The sequence below is a fragment of the Eucalyptus grandis genome, chromosome 11 (genome assembly GCF_016545825.1).
Source record: "Eucalyptus grandis isolate ANBG69807.140 chromosome 11, ASM1654582v1, whole genome shotgun sequence".
Taxonomy (NCBI): domain Eukaryota; kingdom Viridiplantae; phylum Streptophyta; class Magnoliopsida; order Myrtales; family Myrtaceae; genus Eucalyptus; species Eucalyptus grandis.
The window spans coordinates 16,527,450-16,549,326 of record NC_052622.1 but is presented as its reverse complement, the minus strand read 5'-3'; the positions used below and the strand labels follow the sequence as shown (position 1 = coordinate 16,549,326).

The following is a 21,877-nucleotide window of genomic DNA, read 5'->3' as shown; positions in this document are numbered from 1 at the left end:
TGCTGAAGTTCACGAAGAATCCAAACCAAGACACAATACACATTTGCGCGATCTTTCCCTTGTCTCTCTCTCTTTCCCATCCAAATAGTCATTCAGCCATTGCTTCCTATACAGCCTTGATAATGTGCTTCCTTTTGCTCATTTGCATGTTTGTGTCAATTAAAGTACAGAATAAGTGTTAAAACTTAACATAAGTGAATATCTAAGTGTCAAAACTTCAAAATGTATGCTTAACTGCCTTTTTTTGAAAATTGTGATATATAAGTATTAAGTCCGACGAAAGTGGCTTGAAATCTGATATGAGTGGTCCATGTGGCATGCTGAAATGTTGACTTAGTAATGAAGATGCAAAACAACGTCGTTTTGCCCCAAAAATCAAATTTTAATGTATATATTAATTAAAATAACCATTTTTTTTTTTTTAAAGTAGGTGCATCGTTTGGTGAGGGCTTGCACAGCCCTCACTGCCTCACCACCATCACTGGCAAGGGCCGGCAACGGTGGAGGGTTAGTCGGGATCACCGGGCCTAGGCACGACGGCGGTGACTTTGGCCAACCGGCGTGAGGCCTACAAACCTTTATCAAATTTGAGGTGAGGTCATGACTAGAAAAGAAGAGATTGACCATGGCGAGCCCAAGCGCCGCTAATATCGACCTCCCATCTCCAATTCTTGATCTCAACTACCCCATCACCTCTTTCTCCAACAAGGATTCATTGCCAAAGAAATGGTGGCACTCTTGGTATCCCACACCATAGGCAAGGCCAGGCACACTACATTCCGATCCCGGCTCTACAACTAAAGCAACATAAACTCATTGTTCATCACATCTTTAAAGGCTGATTGCCTTAGCTCAGGAGGCGACAAAAACCTCTCCCATCCTGAAGTCATGAGCCTTACATCCTTCGACAACAGCTACTTGCGCAACTTGGTGAGCCAAAAGGCCTACTCCACTTAGACCAACGCTTGTTTAGTGGGGATTTGATGGACCATCAAGTGACCGTATACCTCAACAATTTGGATTTGTTCTGGAGCAACTTTGCTAATGCAATGGTCATGATGGGAGGCCTTAGCCATCTTACCAGGTTTAGTGATCATATAAGGTTTAGCCATCTTACCAGGTTTTGGCAACTCATGTTCTTCTTATTATGTTTCTCTCCTTTGCTTCTTATTCTCATAACATCTTATTAAAAATTAAGGGTGCGCATGGATTTGTTTACATTTTTTTTTTTTCACTGAGAAACAAAAAAAAAGTGTTTACATTCCGGGAACAGTTTTTGAACAAAAAGAACACGTTTGGTAACGTTTGGTCGGGAATAAAAAATGAACGAAACACGTTTGGTAAATTTTATTATTTTTTTTTGTTTCTTTTAATTTTTTAAACATTTTTTTATTTTTCTTTTCTTGACCCCGGTCGCCGAGGCTTTGACCGGCCCGAGGGGGTAGCCTCGCCCGGCCACAGCGAGCTCGCCTGGCCCACGGCGGCCCCAGCCGTGGTTGGGCGAGCTCGGCCTCGCCTTGGGCCGGGCGAGCTCGGGCTCGCCCGGATCAGCGAGGCCGGCGTCGCCGGCCCCCGGCGAGCCCGGCGTCGCCGGCCTCGCCGGATCTGGCGAGGCCAAGCCTCGATGGCCGATCGCCGGCCGGTCGCCGGCCATGGCCGGAGCCGGACCGGCCAAAAAATGAAACGAGAAGAAAAAAAAAAGAAAAAAGAAGAAAGAGAAGAAGAAGAGAGAAGAGTGATTTTTGTTCTTTTGTTCCTTCAAGTGTGTTTCTTTCAGGAGAAACAACTTTTTTTTTTTGTTTCTTTTTCTGTTTCTATTTCGTTCCGAGAACAAAACAAAAAACGAATGAAACGCAACCAAACGCGTTTACCTTCCTTTGTTCCGGGAACACTTTCGATACTGAAGTGTGCCGAAACACTTTTTTTTGAGTGTTTCCATGCACGCCCTAAGTGTCTTTCAATTCTCCTTCATACATTAGGGTGTGTGTTTAAGTAAATTGGCAGTGGCGTGGTGATAGTTTGATGACATTGTAAGATTTTTGTGAAATCTATATATAATATCAATGGATTATAGTCTTTACTGAAAGGAACCTGGGGCTCATCAATTGAATCCAATTATCATTTTATGTGTTGGCAAAGTAATTTATCTAAATAATGTCATTTCTAGTAAGCAAGGGTCTCATACGGCAAAAATCCCTCTTAGGAAGCCTTTTTAGAAAACGAGAGCAGTGGCGTCTTTTTCCTTCCATCTCAACTGTCAACGTTTCAAAGTTCAGTTCCTTTCTCCTCGAGGGACGAGAAAACATGGCATAGTACTGGACTTCCACATAAGCCGTAGTTTCTTCCGCTCATTGATTGCCATGTGTCCAGTGGCTTTCTTTTCAGCCTGGGCAATTCCCCACTCTTATAGCTTATTTTCTTTTGGGACGTGTGCATTTCAAGTAGACTAGTCAAATATGTAAGTCTGATTGGATTTGGTTTAGATTATGAATGATTTGAACCAAATAACCCATTAGCCTTTTTATTATGTAAATTTATTGATTCTAACCTGACCCGACCCATATTGTAAAGCACTTTCATAATTAATCAAATTTAAAAAAACTTATGTCTTATGATTTTTTAAAATTATATTGTAAAAACACTTCCATACAATTATAAATTTTAATGGATAAATTTTATAATTTTTTTAAAATTGAGGCTTCATTTATGTCATGAAAATGTGGTATTTTTGAAAATGATAATATTCTTCAATATATAGCTAAAACTTGAAATTGAATTAGAAATATTTTTTTTTTCGTATTATAAAAAATCTGATTTGATTTTCCGTGCATTTCCTTTTAAGTATTTTTATTTCTTTTTCCTCACTTTTCTCTTGGTTGTTGGCCATGGTGGCCATTGCCGTGATTCGTGGTTGGTGATAGGTGAACTCAAGCTTTGCCACAAATTGACAAGGTCGAGCTTGAGGCTTGCCAAATTGGGGAGGGCCGGAGTCTCGCGAACGTTGAGGCCGATGAGCTTGGCCTCACTAGAGTTGGCGAGCTCAAGCTGCCCGAGCCCGACAAGGCATTAGCCTCGCTCGATCGGCGAACTCAAGGCTCACTAGCGTGATTGGCGGTGAGGCCTTCCCACGGCCTTTGCAAGACGCATCGGCTAAGGCTTTGCGGCCCTTGTTTAGTGGCCGACAAGGGTCGATTGCCCGAATTCATAGTGGAAAAAATATAAAGAAAGAGAGAAAAGAAAAGAAAATTAAAAAATTAAAAATGGAAATTTTCTAAAAATAAAAATGATCAAAAATGGAAATTTTAAAAATATAAAAACTATATAAACTGCTCAAAAGGATGATATCTCATTAATGAGTTAACTCAATTAATAACCATTATAAGTTAAATGGGTTGTAAATAAGTTTAAAGACAAACCCATTTACAATTCATGTATCATTAGACTTCCATATAAGCAAACCTACTAATAATCCATTTACTAAAACTTAACTAATCCATATATGACACTTCTCAATATAAATGAGTTCAAAGTTCTGACACCTCTAATTTCAATTCCTAAAATTGTCTCGAAAATGTAATTGAGTTCTAATACTTTTAAAAGCTGCAATTATATCCTAAAATTTATTAAATTGGTGCAATCAAATTCTAATGCTTTTAAATTAATTTCTCTCTCATAAGTGGTATTTTTTAATTACATTTTCCTTCAAATCTTATTTAAATAAAATTAAAAACTAAACAAGGTAAAATAAATTTACAAAACAAAATAAGAGAAAAAGGGCAAGGGCTTGTTGGCCGCAAATAGGGATTGGTGTCACCCAATTTTGGGTGAGTCGCATTGGCCCTAGTTGAGGGGCCAATGAGGCCTTGGTCAAGCCTAGTGACGATTGCTGGCCCCTTACAGGGTTGGCAAGGCCTCACCAAAGAGGCGATGATTGCCGACCCCAAGGGGAGGGGTCGGCATCGCTAGATTTTGGCGCTCTCAACTCCAATGCAGGTGAGCCTTGCCAACCCTTGCATGGGCTAATCAGTCCCATCGAGGACGATGTCAAACTCATGGCCTAAAATGGGAAAAAGCGCATCGATCCCATTGTCCTTCAATCAACCTCAAGCCGTCCGAGATCCCTGGGAATTCGACAAAGCGCGTGCCTTCCGAGCCACCTCACCATCCCGTCGCTCAACTCCGCCTTTTCTTCTTCTCTTCTTCTTCCCCTTCGCCTCGTGGTCGACCAACCTCGGAGCCGGGTTCCGCTGTTTTCCCCGTCGTCCTCGCACAACCTGCGCCTTCCTCTTCTTCTCCTTCTTCGCATCCCCTCGATGCTCCAGGAGCTTCGGCCGCTTGGATTCGGAGCCTTTGGCCGCTCCTCCTCTTTCCTTCCTGCGCTTCTTGTCCGACGTCGGAGACTCGAAGCCGCCGTTGGCCTCGAAGGCATCGATGAAGCTGTCGAAAACGGCGAGAGGAGTTTAGGGGACGGGGGGGAGGGAGTGGTTTCGTCCCTTCTTCTCTTCTCCTTCTGTCACTCTGTGCTCCATCTCCGCGTTGGAAACAGTCGACGGTGGAGGCGGAGGCAGAGGAGGCTCGGGACCCAGCGCGATCGGCGGGGCTCTCGGGGCGATGTGCCAGCAGCAGACCGGCGATGCTTTTGGGAGGCGGAGAAGGAGAAGAAGCATGAGGCCCTCAGGTCCCGACCATCGAGCTCGAGGACATAGAGTCTGAGGGTGATCCCGCGGTGGCTCGAGCTCCAGTTCTGGGTCTGAGGGAATCGAGGTCCGAAGTTGTCAGAGTCTAACTGGATGCAAAACCAGGCCCCCTCCCGTGGGAATGGGCCAAAAGGCGGAGGGGGCCTGGACCCGACGGCGACCGGCGAGGCTCGGAGGAGGCGACGTGCCGACGCAGATGACCTAAGGAGGCCTTCTAGAGGAGGCGACGTGCCGACGCATGACCGGTGAGGCTCGGGCGTGCGCGACGTGGCTGCATCGCATGACCGGCGAGGCTTTTGAGGAGGCTGAGCCGGGAAGTTTGAGGCTGAATGGAGAACAAGTCTCGTCGTCGGTTCGTTCGTCTCGTCTCTTAAGAGCAAGAGAGAAAACCCCTTAAAATTCAATTGAGGAGAGAGAAATCCTCGGGCGGGAGCTACGAATTTCTTGACCCATTGACCCGTCTTTTCCTGCCGCGAGCCGAGCCGAGCCAAGCCGGCGAGTCCTTTCATTTTCCAAATGTCCCCGACAGTGTCGATAGTTGAGTGGAACGTGCGCGCCACGTCGCATGACGTGGCGCGCACGAACCACTGAAATCTACCTGAACCTTTTTATGTTAAAAAAAAAAAGATCACCAACTTTAATTCTAATTCCAAATTTGTTCGAACTTTATTAAAAGAACATTAACTTTTTAAGTATAGTGTCAAATTTGACCCCATTTACCCTTTGCCCAAAAAACCTGCATTAGTTATTTGACATGGCCTTTCCAAAGTGATAACAAAATTCACATCAACGATGCAACGTTGAAAATTATCTCCAAATCTAAACCCTTAGATATGAAAATTAGGAAATTTAGAAACGACTAACGATGATTTCTAGATCGAGGCTAAAGAGAGCAGAGATTTGGGGACTAAAGATAAAATTTGTGATTTTTTGCAAAACAAAAAAATCTAGAGGCAAATTTGGGACTAGACTAAAAGTTTGTGGTTTTTTTAGGCAAAAAAAAAAAAAAAAGTTTGAGGCACAATTGCAATCTACCTACACCACATATATTTTTTTAAGACAAAAAAAGTTCGAGTAGAATTAACACTAACTTGAAGTTGGTTTTTTTTTTTTTTTTAAATAAGGAGTTAGCCCAACTGATTATAAGAGATACCTAAATATATAAAAGCTCCCAAATCCATCGGTTATCCCTAACTAATGATAAGAAGTACCATCGGATATAATAATGTTAATTAAAAAGAAAAAAGTCAATCTTCTCTAGTAAATATGATAAGATATACCACCGGATATAATGCTAATTAAAAAGCGAAAAAATAAATCTTCTCTAGCAGATATGCTTTGGGTCTTTACTAAAGAACTTAAAATACACCAAAAGGAAGACCATCGCATAGGGAGGAGCAAATGAATGGGAGCCTTCCTTAAACAGTCCCCAATATGTATACCGTACGAGGAGAAGTTTCACTGTCAAGCGTCAACCCGGTCGGAGCGAACGGCGAACGAGCACGCGATAGTGCGGCGGCCTTCAGGCCGTTGGTTTGGACTAGTGCGGCCACTCTCTCTCTCTCTCTCTCTCTCTACTGCATTCTAGACAATCCCAACTCCCAACGCTCCGACAATCTCTCTCTCTCTCTCTCTCATCAGTACGTTGACATCGCTTCGTCGTCGAAGCTGGCCTCCCGATGTTGAGCTCCTCAGTGGCTACCGCGTCTTCCTCCACGACCACGACGGCGGCGGCGATGGCGATGGCGAAAGCTTCGACGCCGAGCCCGTCGCCGCCGTTTTCGATCGCCGTCGCGGCTTCCGATTCGCCTTATCTCGCTGCCACCCGGCGTTCGGTAGAGGGGGATTTGCCCGCAGCCCACCGGGGACCGTCTCGTCATCGTAGTCCTCTGCGTGTTCGTGCCGGGCCGAGGTAATTCCGTACCCCCCGGTTGACTTGATCTTTTGCTTGCATTGACTTGCCTCTCTCTCTCTCTCTCTCTTTCTGATTTGCCGATTTGTCCGTTTTTATCATCTTAGCGCTCTCTGTCTTCGGACCAGATGGAATGGTGTAGGTCCCGTGAGTAACATTTTCTTAGATGATCGCATCGACATTTGCCATACCCATGATCCATAAATTAATTGGATTACGTATAAATGCTTTATTGGGTTTGAGTGCATGGTCAGTGTTGAGTCCGGGAGAGTTTTCTGTTTGCTTAAGGTATCCAGTCACTTTATGTTATTGTATTTGCTTTCGAAGATGATATTTCAAGCATTGGAAAGAGAGTGAATGAATTAGAGTATGCAATGTTCTGCATGTTTATGGTTTCTGTTTAGACAGATGAAAAGCAGATGAGACGGTATTCACCAATTCTGGAAGGCGCTTTTGTTATCGAGTGGTGATGGATTGGCATTGGATGAGTGGACAGCTGTTCCTGACATTTGGAGGTTCTGTGCTGAGAAGTATGGAGATAGAATTGCACTGGTCGATCCCTTATCACGGCCCACCTTCAAACATTACATATAATCAGGTAACAAGAAAAGGGGGAACAATTAAGTTGTTTGCTGAGAAATTGAACTCTAGTAGCGACGCTTCTGAGTATTGAAATCTTCCTTTCTAGAAACATTGCCCCTGGCTCCGGCCATTGTTTTCTTCTTCAGTTGTTTGGGGTTTATTGTACTACTGCATTTATTAGTTCTTTAAGTCTTTTCAAATGCGCTTTCTGGATTTGCTCAACACTTTGTAGGGTTGTATACTGGGAAATTGCAAAGTTGATAGACCGTGTATTTTGTGGTTTGTCTTGATTTTTTCTTCGTTGACCTTCATCTCCCTAAAACTTGATAGTTGGATACTGAATAGTCCTCAATGGCATAAAGATCCTTATATTCGTCCCCTCTTAATGGGATAAAGTTTGCTTACCCTTGTGATTTTTGTCAACATTTTTGGTATCTGTTATTTGTCTCATGTTCCTTTTATCTTCATCTTCTATGCTCAATTGTTTGTCAAGCAAGCTAACTTCAGAACTTGTCCGATAGATATAAGAATTTACAATAGAGACTTCAGACTATAAACAGAAAACTCGCTTATTCTAATTGTGATAAGGTCATTCATCTCATTCTGCATTGAATGCTCAAATGTGATTTGTATTAGTAGGCGGAAAGCCTGTCTGTGTTATATGAATGTGGTGGTGCAGTGAAGTGGCGCTATTGATTATGTTCTATATCATTCAAGTTGTTCCACCTTTATTATTCGTGACATCAAAACCTAGATGTGAATACCATCTCAATGGTGTTGCTTATTGCTGGCTGAGAAAAAGTCATTGGTTCTATTTCATGATGCAGCTGGAGCAAGAAATCTTGAACTTCTCTCGAAGGTCCGAGAGTCATTGGAGTCAAACCAGATGAAAACTAGCACTCTATGCTGATAATTCAGACCACTGGCAGTATTGCTGATCAAGGCATGTGATATAGCAACCTTCGCCACCTCTTTGTTGAAGGAATTGTTGGACTATGTCAACAGCCTCTTACATTTAGTCTTTCCTCCCTAGTCTTTTCTTTCTTTAGCCAGGTCTTTTCTGCCTACTCATTTCTGAGTATATACTTAATCTGACCTTCAATTGCCTGTTATACCTTTTTCTTTTTTTCAAAGGATTTATTGACTATTAATTTAGTATGTCTGTGACATTACTTTGGGGCTTATTCTTCAGTTCAGCTGCAATAATTTTTCCTTTTCAAGTTAGATTCATCTACAAATTCTTTGGTATGCCTGTGACATTATTTTGAGGCTCCGACCTTGGTGTTCCTTTTTCTTTCATGTATACAGAATTGAGCTTAACTAATGAAGAAGTGATAACTGATGTGCGAAGTGCTCCTTTAGTCCTCACTTGTAAATGAGAAAATTTGTTTCTTGTTCTTTTAAATTGTTTCGTGTGGTGGCTGAATATTTAGGTTTTAGATATATCCATTCAATGCTCCTCTTACTTCATATTCAACATTTATTTAAGTTGTAAATCATTCTATTTCTTTCAGACTGATGGTTTGATGTTTTTGGACGTCTTTGATTCTGTGATCCTTTAGTAATCACTTTGTTTCTAGTCAGTAGCTAAAGCCTGTTCCCTAAAACTTCTCTTGTGGTTTGTCCAGTAGAATATTTCTTGGTGTACAGCACCGAATTTTGGCATGATGTGGTGTAATGCTGTTATTTCTGCACCCAAAATGGAAGGGATTGATTTTTTGCCTTCTGATTTTATTGTGAAAACAAAAATTCTTCAGAAAATCACCATAATTTAGGATGTTCATCCATCAGATGGAACTAACTATCTTCATAAATGCCTCTTTGGCCTGATCATAAGGTCAATACAAGAATTGAAGGCTACATTAACGTTTGAAAGTAATCAATATAAATTTTATTTCTTTAGTGGGACTGCCAAATGATTCTCAGGTCACCCTTTTCTAGTTATACATGCTTTCTGGTTACAGCTCAACCTTTTCTGGTTTCCATGACATCTATCAAAGAAAGGTTTCTGCTCACAGACAACTTATTTTTTGTATTTACATATTTTGGGAGCTCTGACTTTCCATCTTTCAGCATTCTTGTTTGGCTTTTTTAGTTTTTGCACTTTAATCTGCATAAGGAGACTTGTAAATTGATATGAACTTAATTTAATCCAACTCTTCCTAGAGCAAGAATAGATTGCTTTTTTAAGAAGGGCCAGTTACTGTTTTTAAAGGGAGTAGGAACCTAGGTACTGTGAGACAAAGAATATAGCTTTTTCTTCTTATTTTGTGAGGAATTTGAATCTTAAATGCATTCCCTTCATTAGCAAATACCTTTCCGAGAAAATGCTTCTGCTATCATTTAAAATGAAGGTGTCTCTTCATTGATAGTAATGCAAACATAGTGCCTTGTGGCTAGACATGGATGATGTGGATGCCATGTATGGTAGCTTCTTTAAGTTAGGACTCATATGCATTTGAAGGACAATTATTCCTCTGCGTGTGTTTTCTTTTTTCTTGGGTTGCAAGCTTGCAACTATAGATTTTTAGCTAGCGGTCCTTTGCTTTCCCATTTCTTTTCTGTGTTGCATGTATACTTTGTCATGTTTTACTATGAATTCACTTATGAAGCCGCAGGAGCTGTGCCAGAGTCGATGCTTGATGCCTTGAGTGATCTTCCATGTATCTCACATTTGTCAGTCCGTCAAATAATGGTCTTCTTTCTCCCATAAAAAAGGTTTCATGAGTGCACACAGCATGTTAACAGGATTTATTGGCATCTGATGCATTTTGACTTTTTGTATAGTTGTCTGATAAATTTAATTATGATGTTTTCTCTCTATTCACTGATGTTCAAATTTGAGCTCATTAGTGATGACATTTTTAATAGGTATGATGGCCACTGAGCTATTAATGTGGGTTAGGGATCAAGGTCATCTGTTGAAGAACTATTGCAGATATACCAGCATTCTGAAAGGTCCAGATAATTTTGTCATTGAATATCCTCCATTGAAATAAAAGTCACCAATAACCTGTTATATGAATGTTACTTCTCTCGATATATACTCAGCCAACTTAACAGATCCTCCATTAGTTATATGTGCTTATTTCTTCATCTTTAAGTTCAAGACCATAACTTTTCAATGTTGTAAGTACTGGCAAGGTCCTGTTCCTACTGGGTAGTGATTGATGCAGTTAGACATAGCTAACATTTGTTTTAGATGATGCAAATTTTTAACTGGATAAGCATGTAGCAAACTTTTTGCTCCTCATTTCATTCTATATCTAGCATACACCATCATTTAGAGTTGAGCCATTATGGGCATATTCCATATCTACAATTTCCAAACCAACTTTCAGGTTTTGGGAATTGTTACAAGTGTCTGATTTCAACTCAGATGTGATTTTTGCCTTTTTGATCTGCTCTCTATAAACTTGATGTGATCAAGGAGCACTATTGATTTTTTTTTTCAATCCATCACAGTGTTGCCCTGCTGTTGATAGCCCTGAATTATACAATCGACCAAGTGGAAGTATTCTGTGATAAGGCCTCTATGAAATTTGTTATTCTACTATGGGGATAAAGCATCCTGTCTATTAGAGGAACTGAGGAGATACCCGTCTTTAGCTACAATGAAATTATACATTTGGGACAAGACAGTCGTAAATCTCTGCTTTCATCCAATGATACCTGTAAGTTGCTGCTATGTCTTATATGGAATCTGTGCTTCTGGTTTATCACACAAGTTTTTTCTGGCTACATCAATTCATTTTTTGGGTCTTGTGGGAGACAATTCATTTGATGAAGATGGTTACATATACATATAAAAGGAGTAGATGTTTCAGAATCAGAATGTGCCCATTCTGTTTGGCTCTTCCTGTAATTCCAGTTAGTTACATCACCGCTAAATAAATCAAGTGCAATCGACTAGATGTTGTACCATCTGTTAGAGACTTGTGTTTGAAAGGCAGACTAGAAGCATTCAGCTTTGAACTTGTGACATTATTCCTTCTTATCAAGTACCAAACTTGCATCTCTAGAAATCTTTTCATTTGATTTGTCGGCTGTGAACAACTGATTTATTCAGTAGAAGACTGTTGATGAAGGTTATGATTAATGGTGGATGATGTTTTAAAATCTAGGATAAAAGAATCAACGCGAGAGTTTGAGCGAGGGTTAGTGGTACTTAGTGAGCAAGGGCAAAAATCTCTACTAGTCAGTTATCTATCTCAAATTTTCCTGTGTACTACACACTAATTGCACAGAGAGATAGCTGTGCTTTCCGTGGCTCTTCCAACAAGCTATTCAACTATGAAGGATAATCAGTTAATTAGAGTTAAACATCACAAGATAGCCTAACTTCTAAGTTTAACTTTGTTTATGATTCCTTTGAAAATGTTTTAAGGAAGCTGTTGACGAGGTAAGCCAATTGCAGGGAATCCTGATGACTATGAACTCATCAGCTCTGATGATGTTGCTACCTTATGTATACAAGTGGCACCACCGGGAATCCAAAAGGCGTTATGCTAACACATCGAAATTTCTTACATCAGGTTTTGAATGTTTTTCTTTGAGGTTTAAGGTTTTCTGTTTTAGCAGTCGGCACTGGTAACTTAATTACTTGGATCCTGATTCTAGTCTATTGTTAAGTTTACCAACTGCCACAGTTTTTTTCTTTGGAATTATTTTGTACTTTTTGAATGTTTATTAGTACCTGTGCTTTGACTTGCTTATCATTTGTGAGAAGAAATAATATCTTATATGTATACATATCATATGGTGCACTGTAGGTTTTGCTCTAATCGATAAGTGGATTGCTAGAGATATATTGCTGGTACTTCGCATAGTTGAGTAGATTTTCTTGCATTGCCTTTCAATATGGTGTAGAATAGTATGACCGCAGAACATGAGGTACACCTCTAGCCTGAGGCTGATCAGATTGATGAGATTTCTGTTAGCATTTCCAATGCACCATCTCCTAAAGTTTTCTTGACTTTAAAATATCAGAAATTCAGGGTAAGTGAATGTCTATATCTGTAAATAGTTGTATTGTGGCACACAAAGCGACAGCCTGTAAGAAAAAGGCCTATCTCATGACCACAGTTGGTGTTCAGTAATTCTAGCTTATGCAGAAACTGAATGTGATTGTTCTTTTCTAGACTTAATCCTAGTCATGAATTTTCTCATTCAGGTCATCTATGCTAATGCAACTAATTCTTCTCTCAAATGTTTTTGTTGATTACCTAAGAGTGCTCGTTGTTATATGGAAAATGTGATTCCTTGACTAGATTGTCCAGCTGGTGCATGTGTTTTGTTTGCTGTTGCTGAAAGTTTTAAGCAATGTTTCCTACTGAAGAATATCATGATGTCTAAGTTATTTTCTCCTTTATTTTGGGTTCAAAGACACACTTCTCCTTTCTCAATCCTGTCAATGGCTTCTGCAAAATGAGAAGCAGTACACCACTTAAGCTAATTGTTTTTCAGATAAAGAACTTGTGGGATGTTGTACCGGCTGTACCTGGGGATAGATTTCCTCAGTATCCTTCCACCATGGCATGCCTATGAACGTGCCTGTGAATACTTCATTTTTACTCACTGAGTTGAGCAAGTGTACAAACTGTGAGGAACCTGAAGGTAGGATCTGGCGGATTGTAGAGGTTTCTGCTTCCATAATTTATAAGCTTTCTGAATGGCTTAATAGATATTTTGTGATTCTTTGTTTTGCTAATTGATTCTATTTGGTGTTGGGTAGTGACACCAAACTGTATGTACTTTTAATCTGTGGCTGAGGGCATTAATTTTATAAATTACAGTCTTCATTCCAGAATATGAATTTTATCTCATCTTTTATTGTATGCCATTATAGGAGGACTTGCAACAATACCAACCACATTATCTTATCTCCTCGTCCCTTTAGTATATGAGACGCTCTACAGGTACCTTTGCCAGTCATTGATATAATTATCTAGTGCTGCATAATATAGAGGTGTCTTTTGGCATGCTATTGGTAACACTTTATGGAATGTTACTCCATAGAAGAGTGAGTATATAGTATTCTGTATAGCCTTATAATATTTCAATGAAAGTCTAGCTATGGAGAGCTTTCGCCAACCAATATAATCATGGACTCCTTCTATGTGTTTTCCTTCAACCTATTGGCCATCTAGAGCACAAGAAGCTGGTGTACATTGTTGACCTGCCTGAATCAGCCCTTTGTAAATTGCTTGTTTCACTGAAAACTTCATGATAAAGGAAAATATTTTCCACGCTTATCATTTTTGAGTTTTCATTTGTTTGGCAATTTAGAAAAAAAGTGATTTCTTCTTGCCAGAAAAAGAAGTCATTTTCCCCAATCTAAGATTGTTGCTTTCAGTTAATGAAAAGTGATATCCGTAGATCGATTAGTTTTCATCCCAACACTGGAAAGTCGGAGAATGATTTTCTAGAAACAGTTTTTCTTTAAACAAACAGACCCTAGGATCAATTTCATTGCATTTTATTATTCTGCAAAACTTATACCAGAATGCGATCTGCTTTAGTTGACGTTTCCTTTTTACTAGTGAAAAGAAGTCGTGCTGCTTTGAGTAATTTTTAATTTCGTTTTGTTGCTGAAGTGGATTCAGAAACAGTTATCCACAGGCCCTGCTGCTCGCAAGTTTATAGCACTCACGTTCATCAGGATCAGTATGGCATTTATGGATTTCAAGAGGATATATGAGGTTAATTCTTGATCACAGCTTACGGAGTATCGATGTAAATCATTCTAAGACAAGATAATAGTAATTTGTAGGTTCCACACTTAAAAAAGTTATTGATCATTTCATGGTTGGGATCTATTTGTCTTTGTTAAAGCTATTTAAATAAAGATCTCATTAAGCATCAAAGTATACAGCTTCTAGTGTAAATTTTTCTTTTCAAAGAATGGTGTCTGAAATTGTTACTCTTTTGCTACGTAGGTTTACTCTTCATAGTTATTTGCGAGTCAGTGTTATTTATTTATCTTCATGGCATTCAGCATTACAGACTTATGTTTTTACAATACCGATGAAACCTTTTGTCAATAGTGTGCTGCCTCAACCTGCCATTAGGTGCAATTCAGAGTTCTTCTACTAACAGTATATGCTAACCAGCTTACTTCATAAGCAAGTATCATGATCTATATGTACAAAACAAGTAAACATTCTGTACGAAGCCTTTCCCTGAATAAGGAAGGTTGATTGTTTGTATATTTAAGCAACTGCACCCACTCTAGTCCATATATAGTTGAATGATTACCATTTGACGAAACACAATTTAAATGATCGCATTATAAACTTGGACTGAGAGGATACAGTTGAATTATTGTATAAGCTGTATTTTTCCACAGGGAAAATATCTGACGAGGGATCAGAAGGAACCTCATATCTTGTTTCAATGTTGGATTGTCTATTGGCAAGAATATTCGCCGCCTTTGTGGCCACTGCACATGTTAGCAAGGAAGATAGTTTACAGTAAGATTCATTCAGCCATTGGAATATCAAAGGTACTTGTCTTCTGATCTGCTATGTGGCATTGAGAGCAGTGGTCATTGAAAACACCCTTTGTGAACTGAGTTTATTTTTATTAGCAGACTGCATAGAGGTATGGTAACTGAACGCTGATTAAGGTTGGAAAGTGAGGATGGAAAAGCAGCTTTAATTTTCTGTTTGCGATTAGCTAAATCGAGATTTGTTGTACTGCTAGATGATTGTCATTATTTAGATTTATGTTGTCTTCTTCGTTGTTATTAAGTAAGCTATCTTTTCGTCCTTCAGCAATAAAAAAGTATATTATTCTTCTTATAATAGCAACAGGCATTTATATTTTGTGACAGAAAATCTTTTGTCTTCAAAAAGTGCAGGCTGGCATCAGTGGAGGTGGAAGCTTGCCTCCATTTATTGATAAATTCTTTGAGGTTGGACTCTTATTTACTTAAGACATGTAAGAACGTTGGTGTTCCTTGTAACAGTTGAGATGGCTGCTGCAGGCCATTGGTGTGACTGTACAGAACGGGTATGGTCTAACAGAATGTTCTCCCGTTACTGCTGCTCGAAGACGTACCTGCAATGTGAGAGCGAAGCTACTTAAAAGTCAATTTTACAGCTATACTTTCTGTTTAGTTAGAATAATGTGGGGCTATCAAGAAGGGAACAAATTTGAAAACTGTGAAGTTTGCTGTTGCATGGCCATTATCCGTTAATTCAGTTACCTATGTCAATTTTAGTGACTTGATTTCTGAAATTGCTTTGCATGGTGCATTTTTCTGCTTGCATCTCATCTTTGTCCACACTTAGAGAAGGAACTTGGGAAAAACAGATATAATGGAAATAAAAGAAGGCTTGATAGTATGATCATACCGCTCGTCGCCATAAAATTATCCAATTATTCAATCAAAGCATCCATGACTTGATCTGATTATTCAGGGATTCTTTTACCTAGAGTTGAACATCTTGCTTTATATATTTCACCCTCTTATATACTCATTGCTGATACTTTGGCTTTCTAGTTGCTGGATGAGTTTTCCTTCTTAGGTCAAGTGCCTCTCTCTCTCTCTCAAAGATCCGTAGCTACTGCTTTTTGCTTATTTTTATCTTGAGTTCATCTAGAGAGACATTATATAATTGTGTATCCATTTGATTTCTGAAGGTTCTTGGTTCAATTGGGCATCCTATTCGATACACAGAATTTAAAATTGTGCATCCTGAAACGGATGAGCTTCTTCCCCAGGCTCAAAGGGCATTGTCAAACTGAGGGGTCCCATGATGAAGGGTTATTACAAGGTAAGAACTCCCATTTGCCATGATTCTGTAGGTCATCTAGAATCCTGGTGATGTTTGCCTAAGTCCCATAAGTCTCATAATTATATGGAGAGTATAATCTTGCTCTATACAAGTTCAGCAAAGAGCTATGCTTTTAGTGAGTTTTGTCATTTACCTTTTTAATCTCTTGGAGAAATAGGTCATAGTATATGCATTTTCCTTATAAAAGTGTTTTTATATTGAGAACCTGGTGACGTCTTTGTTTTGATAAATTCACAGCTGCTCAATGAGGGTAGGTTCTGTCATAGTTCCATTTACAAACTCTGATTTGTTAGTTCTCTAAAACGAGTCATTCACGTTGCCTTATTTTTCATGCCAAGTATTGATTGTCATACCTTATTGAAATTAGCAGAATACCATAAGACAAACATATTTACTTAAACAAATATATTGGTTTATAAAATTGTAGAATTTCTTTTGAGTAATTTCACTTTAGCATGATGTTTATCTAGTAGACAATTTTGTATTATCTTTTTTCAATCAACATTGATAACTTAGATAATTTTCATGGCATGTTGTGTATATACTTAGCAAATTGCAAGCATAAATAATCTTCTAACACATAAGCTAGAGTGGTGAGCTTTGGGATCATTTCGGTCCTGTTAGTTATTTATTTATGTAAGTGTTTTCATACTAATAATGTGTGCACGTGCACAATCATATGTAGTGTCAATTTGTTTAGCCATTTATGCATGGTCTAGACTTTTATTTGTTAGCTTCCTTGATAATTACTGTGAGGGATTTTAGGAAAAATCGAAATTTGTTTCTTAGTTTACCAATCTTTTTTGCTGAGTGGTTAACAAATCTAAATTTACTGCAGGACATAATCATGCACATGAATTAGAATGACATGTATAATCCTTAGTATAATTAACCATGTACACGTAATATTCCATAAGTACTTGATTATGAGATGAAAAGTGAATTCTCTTAATTTTTGTACAATAAGTAGACTTTTGAAGAGGAGGATTTGGTTATAGCAGCTTTGATGTTAAACAATCCAAGTTACTTAAATTCGTACATTATTCTTTACAATATAACTATGGAATTACTTTTTCTATATTACTGGTAGAGTTAGTGTGATACAGTCAATTTATTTTGATTAATTCAATGTTGTAAGTGGTAGCCGAATGGAGCTTCAAGGTGGTGTGACAGGGTACTCAAGCACAAGCCTCCACTATACCAGCTTTTCTATCTTTATATTGGATGATTTTAACTAAGTCTGTTATCTTGATGTTGGATCAGAATCCATCAGCTACAAGTCAGGTCTTGATGCAAGCGGCTGGTTCAACACAGGTGATGTTGGTTGGATGGCACTCACCATTCTTCAGGGGCGAAGCCGCACTCTGGAGGTGTGATTGTTCGAAGGCGTGCTAAGGACACCATTGTCCTCAACAGGTATCGTGCAATCATATGTTCTGCAATTAAAATTGTACAGCGGGTTCTTTTTACTCGTACATAATACATCGATGGTAATTTCATGAACATGCGTGGGTACTAGCGTGTACTTTGCACAATAGGCTGCATCTGTCACATGAATTATCTGTTGATTATAAACATTGTTTATATTTGTGGCTGTCTGACACAAATTGGCTTTTTAACTTGTGATTCTTAAGATGATTGCTACAATGTCTAAATTCTTCATAATGCCCTATCACGGTTTTGACTTACAAATTGATTGGCTAACAACAAACATGCTGCTTTGGGTACTTGTCCTGTGCTAATCAAAGAATTTCTGGAATATAGGTGAAAATGTTGAACCTGGCAGAGATTGAAGAGGCTGCAATGAGGAGTAGCCTGATACAACAGATTGTTGTTATTGGACAGGTGAACAAGGAAACTTCATGCCAAAGTGTTTTTTTCCCTCTGAATTCTGCTATGTCAGTGACACTCAGTTCTGGTTTCCTTATGCTATCCACTTGCTATATGACATTGACTGTTAAATGCAGGATCAACGGCGTCTAGGAGCTATAATTGTGCCAAACAAAGAAGAGGCCCTGCTGGTTGCTAAAAGGATGTCAATTGTAGATGCTAATGCCATGGAACTTAGTAAAGAAAAAAATGTCAAGTCTGTTGTATGAAGAATTGAGAACCTGGTAATGATTTCTTCATTTCTATGAATTTGGTTGTAGGTTACTGACATGCTTTAAGCACATGAACTTTACTGACTTGCCTAAAGTGCATCAACTTTCAATGAGTCCTCTGCTCTTCCTATTATAAATATATATGGTTCATATTCTTTGATAGCACCCGACTTTCAGCTGGAAATTATCTTCTTGCATTGACTTGATTCACTAGAGAACCTCCAGCAGTAACCTCCTAAATCCCCTGAAAAGGGAGGTTCGTTGTATTTTTTTCCAATGCAACAAAGTTACTATGTGTCTATTTTCTTGAAAAAGGGGTGTTAACATGGCATTATTATTTGTATCACGTTTACATTGTCATGTTAAGTTATCCTGACGATTTGTATTCTATCCATACAATGCACACGACGATTTGCATTCTATCCATACAGTGCACATAGCTCTGGTTGCTGGTTGGGCCAGTTTGATGGTTCTATATGAATTATAGGTCACTTAATTTTTATTATGCTGGAATAGAGTAGGTTTTGATGATTTAAAAATATATTACTTTCTCCTGCATCTGGGAGCAATCGCAGTTCTCATTAGTCTGTCAATTGTGGAGGAAGGTTCAGTGACAGTATCTAACTTTGGATGAATCATGCACCATATCTACTTTCTTAACCAGTATGGATCTTTCAGAAGAATTATTTAGACAGCACATATGTTTATGCAGGACCTCCAAGTGCACATTCCAAATTGGGCCAATTCTCATTGTGGATGAGCCGCTTACGGTATTTCGTTGAGCTCCCAAAACTTTTCAAGCCGTTTTGTCATTGTGGCATGAATTTTAGCTGAACTTCCTCTCTCATTGCAGATTGATGGTGGTCTAATGACTCCAACAATGAAAATTCGAGGGACTGGATTGTAGAGCTTACAAAGATCAGATTTTGAAGCTATACAGCTGATGCATGTTTTAATTGAGTAGATCCACTCAATTCCGTGTTGCATCCATCGACTATTCAGCATGGAATGTGAAAAGTTTACAGGTTTAACAGAGGAACATGAAGGACATCCGCTTCCTTCTTTCCGCGAGCTCATGTAAGTTATAATTCGTGAGTAAAGAAGCCGCTCTGGAAGAGAATAAAGCGAGCTCATGTAAGTCATAATATGTAAAAGCGAGTTCATTCAGATTGTGATATGTAATTGACCACAGACGACCTTGACTCTAAAGCAACTTTTGGTCAGAATGACCCACGGATTTTTTATGTACGTTTTCTTCCACTCTCTGCATCGGACGCATGTAAACATCCTAACGTCCGGGGACATCGCGCATTTTGGAATGGACTAAACGTAAACTTCTTTGGATTGAAAGATTTGAAATAAAAGAAGTGTTGCCTCAGTACTTGCAGATTGGCCAATAGCTGGAAGTGGTCCAGTTTCATATAAGGCTGTGGATACTGTGAAGTGAGTAACATGGGATTTGACTAGCAAGGTTTCTGCTTTTATTGGTCGCTAGAACTGCCTGCGTAATTTCGTGGAGAAAACTAAACTTTCTCCGTAAAATACTTTTCGGCCACATTATAATTTTTTTCTTGAAAACGATGTTTTTGTTGAAGTACTTGCCATGTTTGTATTCGAAAACTTAGGCGGAAAAAGTTCTTATTTGAATTACCATTGACGGGGTGCGCTAGAGGTGCCAACCAAAGGACCCTCGATCAGAGAGGTCTTCCCTAATCACTTCTCATGAAAAGTGCGAAACATGCTCAAAGGTAACTGGAAACAGTCGTCATACTAGCCTTTCAAAGGCCACCCTTTCCACTTTCCCCCTTCAATGCTGCAAAAACAAATGCGAACATGTATGCATGTGATGGAAAATTCCACGGCAAACAAATTGAGACTTCTTGTTGACAAAAAGGCCATTTCCCGATTGAGAATTCAGTCATGGCAATACTTCTTTATAGCATCAGCTATAATATAGGATTCGAGAACACTCGATCATTCATTTTTGCTCAAATCAAGGCATCGTCTTTGTGAATAGGGCTCGCCATAATTTGCGGCAAATTTTCGAAGAGCATCTGGAATAAGGACAGTACCTCTCTCGGAACCTGATCATTGACCATAAATCGTCAAGGGCGAACTCTCCAATTGAATGACCTTATTATCCGATTCTAAGAACATTGACCATGACACAAAGCTTTTAGCCTCTTTTCTCCATCATGGACAACTTCTCAAATCTCTGAGGGACCCATTACGCTTCATTCAGCTTTGTTTCTGGTCGATGCCCTAGACGATAGGATTTTGAATTTTAGAGGTGGTTCTATCTTCCCTTTCATAAACCAAGGAAAAAGAATTTCGCCCGGTTGATGCTCAGATTGACGTCCTACTAGCATCGGCACTGAGGGTGAGCCTCGGCCACCCTTGGCAAGGGTCGCTAGGTGAGGTCGACATCGCTATTGCGAGCAAGGGCCCAGTACCGCTCACATGGTGACCCTCGACTGTGATGGTGAGTCCTCACCAGGGGTGGCCAAGGCTTGCCTTGCTGCTTGCCCAGTGACCCTCGACTATGACAGCGAGTCCTCGCCAGAGGTGGCCAAGGCTAGTGGACAGCAAGGCTCGCCCTCACCCTTGCTAGATCTGGGCTGGGCAAGCCTCGCCCAGCACCACTCGCCTAGCGTCACTCGCCCTCACCTAATGATCCTCGCTTGTGACGATGAGTCCTCGCTACTGTTGGCCGAGGCCTGAGGCTTGCCTTCACCAATTTTGAAGAGGGCGAGTCTCCCTAGTTGCTGCCAAGGTCAACTCATTGACCCTAGCCTCTGGCTGGTTGCCAGATCCGCTAGAGAAAGAAGAAAAAAGAGAAAATTAAAAATGGAAAACAATTAAAAATTAACACGTTAGCGTCGGCCACGCATGATGCCCGCTAGCATCCCCGCGCCGATTAGCTAAAATTGGTTGGATGGGACTATATTAACACGAGTACAAAAAGTTTAAGACTGAACCGGAAAAATTGTAATAGATTTAGGATTGTTTTGATAATTTTTCCCAGCATTTTCTTTTATGCTCTTGTTTGCGGTCATTGCGCTATTCTTTTTTTTTTTTTTTTTTGGTGACCCAAGAACCTGCTTCAGCCGGCAAAATCGGCGAGTGCAAATCTGGGGGACACGTAAGCGGGAGGACCCACCACCCCGACGTCCCACTTAAGACCCTGTGACCGTGAGTGATTCGTCCCTCCCTTCGTGAGGGAGATAGCCCAAAACCATTACGGTACCCGGCGGTGGTCTCATTACGCTATTCTTTTTTTGGTAAAGCTCAGTGCGCTATTCTTTGTAGTCAGTAAAGCAACGAATTCATATGACGGATCTGAACTCTGTGACCGGCTCGTGGACAAGCCTATTACTCATATTCTACCATTATCATGGATGATAGCTTCAGGTACAAAAAAAAAAAAAAAAAAACTTTATTGCATAAAAACTTCCTATTTGGAGGCATCATTATTAGTGAAACTTTTATTATCATGTAATACAACATAGTTGAAATGATCAAAGTGATATCTTAACTGAGTTATTTTTCTAGAACATATTGTTCCCAACGGAAAATCAGATCTTCTAAGCGGTTTCAGATTCAATACAGAATCATGTGCATTTTAACCAAAAGAACGCATTGTTGGGTAGATGTATCATTTATTCAACGCTGTTTCTGTAGATACCATTTGGGAAAATATCAAAACTTCACCCGACGTTTTTTTAACTATTTCACCTCGCCTCTTTATTTTCAAAACTCCCAATTTACATCCGATGACAAAAA

General features: G+C 39.6%; 1 protein-coding gene across 1 annotated transcript; it reads left to right on the top strand.

Annotated features, from left to right (window-relative positions):
• The first annotated feature begins 625 nt into the window (after positions 1-625).
• Positions 626-18,160, top strand: LOC120289786 (long-chain-fatty-acid--[acyl-carrier-protein] ligase AEE15, chloroplastic-like). Its single transcript, XM_039305135.1, has 10 exons — positions 626-741; positions 852-930; positions 13,788-13,892; positions 14,540-14,695; positions 15,053-15,106; positions 15,161-15,248; positions 17,256-17,362; positions 17,757-17,837; positions 17,960-18,034; positions 18,143-18,160. Exons 1-10 carry the CDS (start codon positions 626-628, stop codon positions 18,158-18,160), a joined length of 879 nt encoding a protein of 292 aa, XP_039161069.1.
• Positions 18,161-21,877: the final 3,717 nt, after the last annotated feature.

Excerpts from the sequence above, each read along its gene's own strand:
- LOC120289786 (XM_039305135.1), top strand. The coding sequence starts at position 626 with ATGGCGAGCCCAAGCGCCGCTAATATCGACCTCCCATCTCCAATTCTT. Across the intron at positions 742-851 it reads AAGAAATGGTGGCACTCTTG|CTCAGGAGGCGACAAAAACC; the intron begins GTATCCCACACC and ends TGATTGCCTTAG. Across the intron at positions 17,838-17,959 it reads AGATTGTTGTTATTGGACAG|GATCAACGGCGTCTAGGAGC; the intron begins GTGAACAAGGAA and ends TGTTAAATGCAG.